Raw genomic sequence first — 13266 nt, forward strand, 5'->3', positions numbered from 1 at the left:
TCAATGGGTTTCCAAATGCAAAACATCTAATGTAGATAACGGAGGAGGACTGATACACCCTCACCTTTTTAATAGATTTTAATAGAAAGATATACTTAAGTAGCTGACTTTGAATAATCAAATGGAATCCTTAAAATCCATAAAAAACCTAAACAAAACAACAACAACAAAAAAACAAAAACAAACAAACAAACATTGACTTATTTATGATTATTTAAACATATGTTTATTTGTCAGAGTTGACATAAGTATAAGCAAGTATGTAGACATACTGGATATTTTACAATGAGTCAAAAGTCTATATTGCACACTGTCCACTGTAATACTTCAATAACAACATTAGAATTTATTACTATTTATTGAATTTAATTTATTTTTCTAGATTTATCTCTAAAGTAACACATAATGAATTTAATAATAAATATGTTTAATGTTCAGTAATACAGCGTTGTATCTGTATAACCTTTCAGTGTATACATTTACTTTATATACTCTCAAACATTTCCATCAGTATGATAAATAAATAACAAACTTCTGTCTGTCCTCAAAGCTTACAAAAATATAACAGTATTTACAATACATTACTTATCTTGATTTGACCTAAAATTAAACTGATTGTTGCTACATGAAGATCAATAATAATATCCTTTATAATGTATGTATTGCTCATACAGAGAAATTCATGAATCAACATTTGGGCTTAGTTAAGAGATAGATGTCTACATAATATAATTTAGCACAAAAACAGTATTGTATTGTCATATTTAACTAATATATGATCTATATGACTGAACAAAAAGTGACAGCTAACAATTCATAATAAAATATTTTCACATTTTGTGTTGCTATAATTTTTTGCTTTTCCGTTATTTGTATTTTCACTCAATGCTGCGTTACCAGCCCAGTGGCGATGTCATGCTCCTGGGACTTTTGGAGTCCCAGGAGCATGACATCATAGCAAAATAATAGGTGTCTATTGTTAGAGTTAAGATCATTTTTAATAAGTAAGGTCTGTATGTTTTGAATGTCCTCACCCCAGAAGCAAGATAAATAGGTAGGAAGACCCATCCCAGCAGCAAAACCATGAACATGCCCTGTTAATTTCAAAATAATACTTGTATACTAATGTAATTTTCATTACATTTACACAATTGAAATGGAAACATATTAACTTACTTACATTCCATTCATATGCAATGGCTCCAATCCCTGCAGCAGCTCCTGACCCTGCCAGACCAATGAAGTGACCACTGCCAATGTTACTGGCAAAGAGAGAAGCGCCCACCTAAAATTAGCCAAAAGTTAGATGGTTATTTTCGATGACATGACCCCAATATTTAAATGAGGTTAGAGTTGTATATTAATTTGCAATGACTCACGGGCCACCAGGTCATGCTCTTCCCAGCCAAAAAGTATCCATCCACTGTGCTGCGTTTTGTTCTCCACATAGACTAAGGGAGAATTAAAAGAATTAAATGATGAACTAATTAAAAAATATAACAGGAAGGAAGGCTGTATGCATAACACAATTATTATGAATGATTTAATATAGTTTGTGACATACTTAAAGGTGTACTATGTAACTTTTCTGATGTCATTTGCTCACCACTATGGAAAAGCCTTGTCTGGAATTTTCCACAGTATGACAGGCCAAATTATAGGTCAGATCTGTGGAGAAGTGGGCCTGCTTTCAATAAAAAAGCATTCAAGGGATTTTAAGCAATAAAAACACCTCTAACTGCATAAATGCAAACTAGATAAGTTTAATGCCATACTGTGGACTATTTCAGGAAAAGCAGTAACATCACCATGAGACCAGTAGGTGGCATACCCTCCACCTCAAAAGTCACATTGTGCACCTTTAAAATAATCCACAAAATACAGGAGTGTTTCTTACCCAGAATCCAACAGCCAACACAAGCAAGAAGTAAACAACTAGGACCACAATATCCAAAGTAACAAGTGATGATTTCAGTGGAGGAGGCGATGGAGAGGGGGCCATGTTGACTTGCTTCATGTAGAAATGAAAAGTGATCTGTAAGTGTGAAATAATAAATGATAATGTACTCCATGAGGAAGCAAATTAATGGTAGTAAAACTTGCATTTTATAGATCAAATTTTTCCATGCAGCATAGACACAAAGGATTATGTTAGGCTGTTTGAAAGATTCACAATGATAATCAAAGTCCACAGTGCTAAAATGATTATAATCTTACCTTCAGCTGGGCTTCTTTACAGGTAGTCTTGGTGTACTTAGTGGGCTTTTGTCATGAATAACATCTATAAGATCCCAGAATATCCCTTTTTGTTATGAAACTTCTTCACTCCGTGCAGGTCAAACTCCACACACACCTCTTCCACTACACGTTAAAGTGTAAATGTTTTATGACACTTGGCAGGAGAAAGGTGGCCTGCACATGCACACGCTGCTAATAATGGAGCTAAAACATGTTGTGGATGAGTTCATTAACAGTACAGGCTTATCAATATGCACTGTCAATGGGTTTCCAAATGCAAAACATCTAATGTAGATAACGGAGGAGGACTGATACACCCTCACCTTTTTAATAGATTTTAATAGAAAGATATACTTAAGTAGCTGACTTTGAATAATCAAATGGAATCCTTAAAATCCATAAAAAACCTAAACAAAACAACAACAACAAAAAAACAAAAACAAACAAACAAACATTGACTTATTTATGATTATTTAAACATATGTTTATTTGTCAGAGTTGACATAAGTATAAGCAAGTATGTAGACATACTGGATATTTTACAGTGAGTCAAAAGTCTATATTGCACACTGTCCACTGTAATACTTCAATAACAACATTAGAATTTATTACTATTTATTGAATTTAATTTATTTTTCTAGATTTATCTCTAAAGTAACACATAATGAATTTAATAATAAATATGTTTAATGTTCAGTAATACAGCGTTGTATCTGTATAACCTTTCAGTGTATACATTTACTTTATATACTCTCAAACATTTCCATCAGTATGATAAATAAATAACAAACTTCTGTCTGTCCTCAAAGCTTACAAAAATATAACAGTATTTACAATACATTACTTATCTTGATTTGACCTAAAATTAAACTGATTGTTGCTACATGAAGATCAATAATAATATCCTTTATAATGTATGTATTGCTCATACAGAGAAATTCATGAATCAACATTTGGGCTTAGTTAAGAGATAGATGTCTACATAATATAATTTAGCACAAAAACAGTATTGTATTGTCATATTTAACTAATATATGATCTATATGACTGAACAAAAAGTGACAGCTAACAATTCATAATAAAATATTTTCACATTTTGTGTTGCTATAATTTTTTGCTTTTCCGTTATTTGTATTTCCACTCAATGCTGCGTTACCAGCCCAGTGGCGATGTCATGCTCCTGGGACTTTTGGAGTTTTCTGCTGCCTGCTGATCACTTAGAGCTCTCTGTGGTGTAGAAAGAGTATCATGTAACCATCATGACTTTAATTAGGCAAAAAATCCCTAATGGCTTCTCTTTACCACTTGCCTCAAACTTGGATATGAATTCAGCAAAGATGGCAAAGAAAGCCTCAGTGCTGGTGGTTTTCCCATCCTCTCCAAAGTAAGAGGCTGTTTTGACAAACTCCTCCATAGATCTCTGTTGTAATGACTCAAGTGACTGTAGAGCTGGATGACTGTTCTCAAGAAAGTTCTACAAACGAGTCAAGGTGTTTAATTTGAGTTTCATGGAGTGTTATGTTTGATAAATGTGAAAAGGATACGCTCATGACCACTGCAAAACGGTCCTCAGCAGTAGCGGGCATCTTCTGACATGATGTGCGGATGTCCTGAATAGTGGAATGGAGGTCGTTCAGGTCTGATGTAAGACTCCTTTGGTTTACTAAAAATACAAATGAATTGTCAAACCAAGTTTGTAAATGTGATTTTTGACATTGATGAAATTTTCCGACAGGCACCTTTTGCTGCAAGTGGGACCATAGTAAGATCTTTGGAAAAATCCAACACTTCAGGAAAGTGTTGACACAATGACTTAACAAGTATGTGCAGAAATGTAGATTTCCCATCAACTGTTTTGGTGGTACTCAGCTGTAAGAAGCGTGTCATATCCTGCCATCAATCAATTTCATTATTTTGGATTTAAATTTTTGAAATGTGTGTGCGTTGTACCTCAGTAAGAAAATTTATCTTGAAGCCGGTCGTCTTGTTGGATTTAGGTTGGCTGTTATTTAGGTAATTTCCCATAGCTAACACAAACTAGAAAACATACAGGGCAATTTTAACGTCAAACACACTATTTCCGTTTATCACTTTATTTTTATTTCTGGCTATTCAGAATCCATCTGAATAGCCAGTGTACCTCTAGTATCTTAGCAAGTTTCTTGCTGGTCTTCAGCTCCATAGAAGCCTTATAAATACAATCATACGCTCCTCTTAGTTCTTCGGTCTTCTCCTGTAAGGTGTTCTTGAAGAGGAGACACTGCAGACGTGTTTTGTACTCGGGCACTGATAACATCTGAGGAAGTACATATAAACACATCAGACAAACAGTGATTTAAATGTGCATCTGGACCATAGGTTTACCTGGAGGACAAACTGGTCGGGCTCACTGAGTTTGCCAGGCTCCTGCCTGTACTCCTCATACTTGTGCACCTCATCTGCGTCAGGTGCGTACAGAAGCAGCTGTTTGATGTGGGATGTCTCCAGACGGTCAGAGGTCATCCTCAGCAGCACCTGCCGCAGCTCTCCAGGGGACAGCTTCAGGTGCGCAATAAGGATTGCTGTAATGTTTAAAATGGATCTTTTTTATGACTGTAATACATGTGTCGTTCGTGTGTAGCCCTTTTGTCTTACTTACAGACATTGTATGCTTTTTTTTGGGATAAAATTTCAATCACGTCTTTCTTTTTTGTGGTTTCTGGCTGAGGTGTAGCCTCTGGTCCTGGTGCTAAATAGAGGAAAAAGTCACTGTTTTACGCTTACAGCACAAAAGAAATTAAATACACACATTTAGCAGAACCTTACAAATGTATTGCATTTTTGTATCAGTAAAGCATATTCACCTGGGTTCTTCTGTTGTCCAAAGTGAAGCTCTAGATCCAGATACTTTACCATGTCGTGCAGTTTGTCATAGTCTGAACTTGCCCCCAACTTCGAATGTGAAGAAACAAAACTGTTAGAATATATTTCAGGAGAGTGGAGAATTTTGTTGCAGAGTCACCTGTCCCCAGATGGTTCCCTCAGAGTTTTCCACCTGCTCCCAGCGTAGCCTCTTGACGCTCAGATGATGAGAGTCCATCCGGGATAGACTGGGTCGGGGCAGTGGTGGGGGGGAGCAGGGAGGGGGGAGTGGGGGGGGGGCAGGTGGTTCAAGGTGCTTTGGATCGGACAGTGAGTGGGGCAGAGACTGGGGCTGCTGAGCGTTACTCTGGAGCTGCTGCTGTTGCTGCTTGTGATGGTGGGCTGGAGGAGGGGGCGGAGGTGGAGGCTGGGAGTGGAGCAGGTGATGAGAGGGCTGGGACTGTGGCCGGGCTATCTGATTGTTCAGGGGCTGAAAGGTGGAGAGGGACAGAGGGGGCGGTGTTGGTTGCAAGGGTTGAAATGTGGAAAGCATTGGCTGGGGTCTGTGCGGTTGTTGCTGAGGTGGGTGGATGACGTGGATTTGGTGTGGGTAATCCTGGGGTAAAGCCTGTGGGGTCATGTGACAGATGTTCTGGATCTGGTGATGTGTTTGCTGGATAGAGTGAGGTCTCTGAGGGGACGGTTTTGTGGGCTGGGGATGCTGCTGCTGTACTTGTGAAGGTGCAGCTTGACTCTGGTGATGCCCTTTCATACTGCGTCGGCTCTGATGTGAGTGGCTGTCCCGGCTTATGTGGGAGGAGGGCATGTGTGGGTCTGATTGGTGGAGCAGCTCAGAGGAGCCATGGTGGGACAACCCATGGTGTTTGAGTGGGGCCTGGTGCAGTAGTTCTGTGGAGGAGTGGTGGGGCTGATGCAGCAGTTCAGCGGACGAGTGGTGGACCTTGGCTTTGTGCATTTGGTGAAGAATCTCATTTTGTGAGGGATAGTGAGTGTGCTGCATCTGCTGGAAGACCTGCAGACACACCAAATGATTACGATATTCACAAATACCATCTATGATGGTCTTAGTGCAAATGTGTTTGAGGTATCAAAAGACTAGTTTCAAAACCAGGGACCAGTCCTTTCAGATTGTAGTTCCCATATTATGGAATACCCTGCCCATGCCCCCATAACAGCTCACCTTTCCTCTAATGAAGGCTTTAAATGTATTCAGTGTAGTATTTATATTGAATTCATGTCTTTATTCTTCCCCCTGTGAAGCATTTTGTATTTTTTTATTTATGCAATTGCAATACAAATGTACTTACAGTACTTTCTAAACTAAAAATAATCCATTGTAGGTGTGCATATGTTACGTAGAACCCGCTTTTCCTCATGTCCAATTGGATGTTTTTTTTGACTGACCTCAGCGGGCGAGTGGTGACTTTGGGATAGCTGCTGCATCTGGTGAAGCATCTCTATGGAGGAGTGGTGTGCCTGGGCCGGGTGCATCTGGTGGAGCATCTCTGTGGAGGAGTGGTGCGGTGGTGCCCTCAGCCCACCTTGGTGGCTCTGGTAAATGCCCTCCTGGTACTGCCCCTGTCCCGTTTGCTGATGTCCCATGGGCTGAGGGGCTGGTGGGTTTGGGGGTGGTGCGGAGCGGGACTGTCTTCTGTGCATGAGGTAACTCTGCTGCTGCTGCTGCTGTTGTCGCATCATGTAGAGCTGATGGTTGGAGCGATGCATCAGGGGGTCAGGTGGAGTTGGCAGAGGAGGTAGAGACTGGTGCAGCTGCTGGAGGGGTAGAGGGGAGGGGACTTTCTGTGTGGGCTGGGCAGGCATAGAGTGGTGGCTCTGGTAGATCTGATGCATCTGTTGCTCTTCATAGGCCTGTTGCTCTTCGTAAGCTCTCTGCTCCTGATAGACTTTCTCATATGCCCTTTGCTGCCTCCTCTCGTACGCTTGTGTCTCTTGATACAGTTGTTGCTCTTCATATGCTCTCTGCTCCTCATATTCCTTCTGCTGCTCATAGGCTTGCCTCTCCTTGAAACGTTTCTCCTGGTAGGCCTGCTGCTCTTGAAGAAGTTGTTGCTCCTCAAAAGCCTTCTGTTCTTCGTATGCCTGTCTTTCTTTATATGCCTTTTGCTCCTCCTGTCTTTTCTTGAATGCTTGCTGCTCCCCATATGCTTGCCGTTCTTGGTAGGCTTTTAGCTCCTGGATGGTGGCACGGGCCTGCATCTCTTCTCTTGTCGGGAGGACTTTGTGAAGAGAGTGGCGTTTTGGCGGGGGGTTGCTACGAGGTGGAGGAGGAGGGGGTGGACCCGATTTGCGACGTATTGGGACGTAAGACCTTGGCGACTGGTCTGGGGTGAAGCTCACCTGTGGCTGCTGCTGCTGCTGTTGTGATGATGGTGGTGGTGGTGGTGGTGGTTGGCGTTGGGATTGTGTGGGCGGAGGAGGTGGGGGTAGGTCATTGAATTGGACAGGAGGAGGGGGAGGGGGGCTCATGGGAGGAGGAGGAATCTGGTCAGAGGAGGAAGAGTAGGTGAGAGAGGACATGTGCTCTTCACCACTGCTGCTCTGAACATCACTTGGGCTGCTCATCTCTGGAGCCACAAAGCCGCCATTTTCCTCCTCGTCACCTCCCACCTCTTCATTGACATCTTCATCCTCCTCCTCATCCGGAAATCCCATCTGCACAACATCCTGGCATTAACACCAATTACATTTTATTAGCTTGGTAATCAAAGCAAAGCATTTAAAATGGACAATAACAGGCATGCCAGTCAAGTTTTTGATTTTAACAGAAGTAGTAAAAAAAACAACTATTTAACCACAGAAAAATGCAATGCAAAAACATACATGTCTGAAAACCTACTTGTATATTTTTTTTAACAAAGGTTGAAATTTCTGTACCTCTTCATAGTCATTGTCAGGGTTCAGGAAGTCATCAACAATGGCCACCTTCTGTCCCAGCTGTTCACTCAGAGCATCCAGGAAGCGGTCAGTGTCCTCCGAGCGGGGGGGCTTGGAGAACGTGTAGCGCCTCTTGTTGTGTCGTTGGGGAGGGGGGCTGGATGGGAAATCATTGGGTTCTGGAGGTGATGGCAGGGGGCTGTCCAGACAGATGTAAGGGTTGGACTCAGCACTGGTCTGGCTGGTTATTCCCCCAGGGTAGAAATGGGATGGAGGGGAACTGGACAGAGGCTCAGACCAGGAGGAAGGTGGTGGAGCACTTCCTAAAAAAACAAAGTTATGATTACAGTTACGCTTTAACTTGTCGAAGTATTCATGAATACATAAAGAAAAAAAATTTTTTTTTTTTTCGGGTATGCAGAGTTGTAGTGTGTTGTCTGTCTATGTCTACCTGTGTTGGCATGACTCAGAGGAGATGCTGTGCAGGACTGACGGTCCAGTTCAAGTACGCTCTCTGGTGCAGGAGGAGGGCGGCTTTTCAAAGACTTGGATCTCTTGGATGAGTACATGTTCTCTAGTTCAGCATACACAGCTGACAACTTTCAAAGAAACAGGTAAGCAGAGAAGACTTTGTAATCTTACTCTTTTCAAAATTTATCTAAAAATTATTTACAGACTTTTCACATACATTTGTGAGGTTGTTGGGGGTCTCAGGAAGAGAAGTGCCATCACCTGACTGTCTTTCTCCTGGAGCCAGCCTCATGCCCGTCTCGGGCACTGGCTCGGCACGCATGCCTAGAGTGATATAGTCGTTAGAAACGCTTAAAAACAACTCTGGCTCTTTCAGTTTCTGCTGGGTGGGACCAAACATATCATCCCTGGAAGATACTGCAGACATAAAGAAGAAAAACAATATTCATGAGCTTTAAATAAGAATAAGCAAATAGGTAAACATTCATTGCTAGTGGTTTTTTATATATATATATTATATATATATATATATATATATATATATATAATATATAATATATAATATATAATATATAATATATAATATATATAATATATAAAAATACAAATAATATATATAAAATACAAATAATATAAAATGATGTACCCATTCCCAGGTGGGTGCCAATAACCAGGTCGTCGGAGCTGCGCCCTCTCACACTGCTCTTGTATGTGTTTCCCGTCACTCTCATGGAGCTGCTGCGTCGCTGAGGCTCAGGGGCTGCCTCAGACTCAGGGTCAGGAGGAGGGGGGGGGGGAGGAGGGGGGACTGGAAATACAGAAATATAAGGTAAGGTGCAACATGTCAGATGTATTCTTCATTCTTTAAAATGTTTTATATGAATGTATTCATGTGTGCAAACCTGGGGCTTTATATCCCAGGAAACGTGAGATCTTGTTCTGGCAGTGTTCCTGTTCTTCATAAGTCAACAACTGATAGACAAACTGCCAGATAACCTGCTTGGCAGGGGTGTCTAACACTGGAAAGACGTCCACAATCAGAGTGTCAACATTCCTGTTGAATAAATACAGTCAGTGTTACACATCACCTGCCAGAAAATGATCAGTGATTACTAAAAGTCTTACCTGTGTTGGAAGAAGTTCTCCAGAGCTTTGCAGATGGTGTAGCGCTCCTGAATGGTCAGAAGGTGCTCCAGCTGCTGTCCAAAAGTCCGTCCCTGAACACGGATACTGGGAGGGAGGATCTCTGCAACCCACTGCAGTGAGCTGAGTGCAGGAGAGCGGGAGCGCTCTGTGGGACCACTGCCACCAGCTAAGTCTGGCTCTGACAGAGCAAAGTTAGCCGGACCCTCTTCCACCACCAGAGTAGGCATAGCACCACTTCCCTGAAGCATGGAAACCACCTTTTCATGGGAGGATGTCCTACAGAAAGGCAGCAACCCCATCAGTACAGATTTGAATAAATAGAACCTCATGGATCATATGAGAGTGAAAATATATATATACCGCATGTCCAGTCCATTCAGAAACAGGATACGATCTCCAGGTTTTAGACCTGCCTTATCAGCTGGACTTCCTGTATAAAACAATACCCCTCCTTAAGCATTACAAAATTCATATCAAAGTCATTCACCCCACAACAACTCACCAGAAATGACAGAGTCAATCCAGACTGGAGCATGTCCTCGAAGAGTGAAGCCAAAACTCATGTTACCTTTGCACACTCTGACAGTCCTGCAGAAAGCAATACAATTATGTTGATATTATAATCTCACTCAGAGCTCAGTATATATTAACATGATACAAAGTTAGATACTTATATGACCTGTTTTTACATATCCTTAAGTCACTGGACACAGACCTGCAATTTGTCGAGGAGCTGGAGTGTCCAGCAATGAGAGAGGTAGTCTTCCTCACGCCTCTGGTGGGAGGGGCTGCACCTTCCTCTGCGTGGGTCCGAGGCACTGAACTGGCCCGGGTCGAGACTAGGAGGCGATCTGGATGGTCCTCGCTTCGGCTGCGGCGAAGGTGGCTGCGGCTGGGGTCACTGAAGCTGCGGCCCTTGATTCGGCTCATCAGGTTTTGGGAAACAACCTCATCAAAGCGCTCTCTGTGCTTCTTAGGGATGAAGATCCTGACAAACATGTTTAGAATGAGAGAATAGATTCAGGACCAAAAAAATCTAAACAGTAACAAAATGGTACTGAACATTCTTCTTTCAGTGTTATGTATCAAAGGTGTAAAAAAGAAAAAAAGAAAAACATGTACGTATTCCAGCAGCATTCTCTTAATTGGGTTGGAAATAGAAGCTACAGCTCATGTTATCCCAGGAGAGAACAGAGGCAGGTAAAAGGTCCAAAAGTAGCGCTTGTTTATCATCATGCATAAGAAAAGAGGGAGAGCTGGAGCATTGTTTCCTCATCTTCTGTCGCATTAGCAGTCACAGGTAATGCTGCCTCAAATACTGACAATTCAGCGTTAATCTGAGACGAGGCAGCGAAGTACCTCTATAGGTCAGTGCTCTCACTATCAAAGCTATTTTCTATTCTACTAGTATTAGCAGAAAATAAAATAAAGAAGGGAAACAAGAGTTGAGGTTTGGGGAAAAACACAGATTCCTTCAAAAAGCAAAATATGTCACGGTGCAGTGGAGACAAAAGATGGAGACATCAGGTTTCTTTGTGGGCCAGGGTCATATGCATTTTTGGAGTCAAGTGCATTCACTGTATGTAGGCCACAGAACTTCCCAGAACAGCTATCACTAAGCTCAGACAAAACCAAACAGAATGGGGCCCTTTATAAAGTCTCCAGGACATATTTCTTCTGCCACTAGTGACTAGTTCATCATAACCTGCTTAATTTTGTTCCAGTTAAATTTGTATTCTCATTGTCAAAAGAATTAGCAAAACTTTCTCTTTCACTAAAGTTGGATGTAGGCTTCGAGATGCCCTCAATTAGAAGGAGGCCAAAGGAGTCTATTATTAGAAACAGAGGAGGAGTGGAACAAGGGCGGCTTGAAAAGAAAGATGAATGACTTGTGTGATCACTATTTTCAGACTATTTTTGACATGACTGTGGCAAAACACAGCAAAAACTATTACACTAATTGGAAGCATAGTGCTCAGTTACAACATAAAATACCAGTAAGTATATGCCAGCAAGACAGTTTCTAAGACAATATCTCAGAAATTATATAAACATGTATAAACAGACAATGTAAGGAAAAGATGAGATCAAAACATAAACTATACCGAAAGCGTCTGGCAAGATTTCTGTCCCTTCCCATGGCCCTCCAAGATTTAGCGAATGCCCAAGATTTGTGGTAAGTCTGAGATATAAATCCAGGAGTTCAAAAATGCTTGCTGCAGACTCGGAAGGCAGCCAGATGGAGTAAGAGGGAGGGTGGACGTTTCCCATCCCTGCAGCACTCTTCCAAAACATCCTCAGGCATCATCAGCTATTCCACGACTTCAGGACTTCTGGAGCTGGTCCCCATCTCTCCTGACGCTGCTCCTCTGAGAGTTCAGTCAAGGTGCTCCTTCTGTGCACATGTTACAGGGTGAGTCTGGGCGCTGATGAGACATCCATCATTATTGAGAGCATTGTGAAAGTGAGCTTTTCTCAGAAGAGGAGAAAAGATGATGATCAGGAAGTAGATGAGGAGGGAGAGAGCAGAGCCTCAGCGGGATTCCTTAGGCAGGTCACACAATGACTGAGAGGAAGAACAATAAGTAGCACCAGCACATGCACACGCACACACACACGCGCGCGCACGCACACACACACACACACACACACACACACACGACTGGATACAGATGAGGTACTGAAAGGAGAGCTTTAATAAACAAGAACACTGAAAGAATAAAATTTAAGCACAGAAAAAAATCGGAATATTTCCAAAGAAATCTCTTATGTTAAAAATCACAAAGATAGGTACAGGCAGATAGTTAATATTATTGTAAAGGATGTTATTGCTACAGTTACAGTACAGTTATTTCTAAAACAAAATAACTGAGAAAAAAATAAATAAATAAGTATATTTCAAAAGGGATATTATTTGTAGGAGACCATGATCAGAATCCAATGGCAGATAAATGAACACATTTAAATTCATTTGTAATTGTATTTTATGTAGTTTTATGCATTGTTAATGCTGAATAATGTTTAGGTGCCATATGTGGCATATAAAAATGTCCTTATTGGCATTTCATAGAAACAATACTAAAATAACCACTATCAAATGTTGTCACTCTAAGCAGCATAGTTTAGGATAGCCAGTCAATTTAGAACCTAAAAGAGAATTTATCAAAAGAAGTAGGGTACGTATAAATAGAACACATCCAGTGGGAGGGCGAGAACAATCTGTGGGACAGAGATAGACTCAAATGATCCAGCTGATCTTATTTTCTTATTTTTTTTGGTTTTAATAGCAGCAGAACTCATCTAGTGTTTCTATTGTTTGGTTTAGATTGTCAAATTAGACATATACAAGTTTCCACTACCACATATAATCATTTATCAAATCAAAACTGTTGGCGCTACCAGTTTCAACTCCTAAGAATCACCACCAAGAATAAAAGATCAAGAGCTGCTTTGAATCTAATACATAAGTGAAATACAGGTATTTGGGAAAGGATGACATAACTTTGCACATAAAAGAACCTAGAATAGAAGAAACTTAAGGTGCAGCTAAAACAGACCTCAGTCCTCTGAATAAACAATGCATGTATAATTAATGAAAGGTGCTGAGGAAAACAAACATTTCAAAGCATATTTTGAGCAAGCACAGGTGAAACA

At 41.1% G+C, this 13266-nt stretch overlaps 1 protein-coding gene across 1 annotated transcript in view; it reads right to left on the minus strand.

The window, feature by feature from the left end:
• Positions 1–3390: 3390 nt before the first annotated feature.
• grid2ipa (glutamate receptor, ionotropic, delta 2 (Grid2) interacting protein, a) overlaps positions 3391–13266 on the minus strand; it is a 13381-nt gene continuing 3505 nt past the window's right edge. The window contains exons 5-24 of the mRNA XM_033971132.2: positions 10328–10600; positions 10115–10200; positions 9973–10042; positions 9592–9888; positions 9369–9520; positions 9113–9274; positions 8684–8790; positions 8447–8594; positions 7996–8318; positions 6505–7785; positions 5240–6112; positions 5082–5169; positions 4877–4966; positions 4603–4799; positions 4379–4534; positions 4189–4275; positions 3978–4107; positions 3783–3901; positions 3548–3712; positions 3391–3465 (exon numbers count right to left, since the gene is read on the minus strand). Of these exons, the coding sequence (XP_033827023.1) occupies positions 3391–3465; positions 3548–3712; positions 3783–3901; positions 3978–4107; positions 4189–4275; positions 4379–4534; positions 4603–4799; positions 4877–4966; positions 5082–5169; positions 5240–6112; positions 6505–7785; positions 7996–8318; positions 8447–8594; positions 8684–8790; positions 9113–9274; positions 9369–9520; positions 9592–9888; positions 9973–10042; positions 10115–10200; positions 10328–10600 (4879 nt within the window). The remainder of the gene's footprint in view (positions 3466–3547; positions 3713–3782; positions 3902–3977; positions 4108–4188; positions 4276–4378; positions 4535–4602; positions 4800–4876; positions 4967–5081; positions 5170–5239; positions 6113–6504; positions 7786–7995; positions 8319–8446; positions 8595–8683; positions 8791–9112; positions 9275–9368; positions 9521–9591; positions 9889–9972; positions 10043–10114; positions 10201–10327; positions 10601–13266) is intronic.

The sequence above is a fragment of the Periophthalmus magnuspinnatus genome, chromosome 8 (genome assembly GCF_009829125.3).
Source record: "Periophthalmus magnuspinnatus isolate fPerMag1 chromosome 8, fPerMag1.2.pri, whole genome shotgun sequence".
NCBI classification, from domain to species: Eukaryota; Metazoa; Chordata; class Actinopteri; order Gobiiformes; family Gobiidae; genus Periophthalmus; species Periophthalmus magnuspinnatus.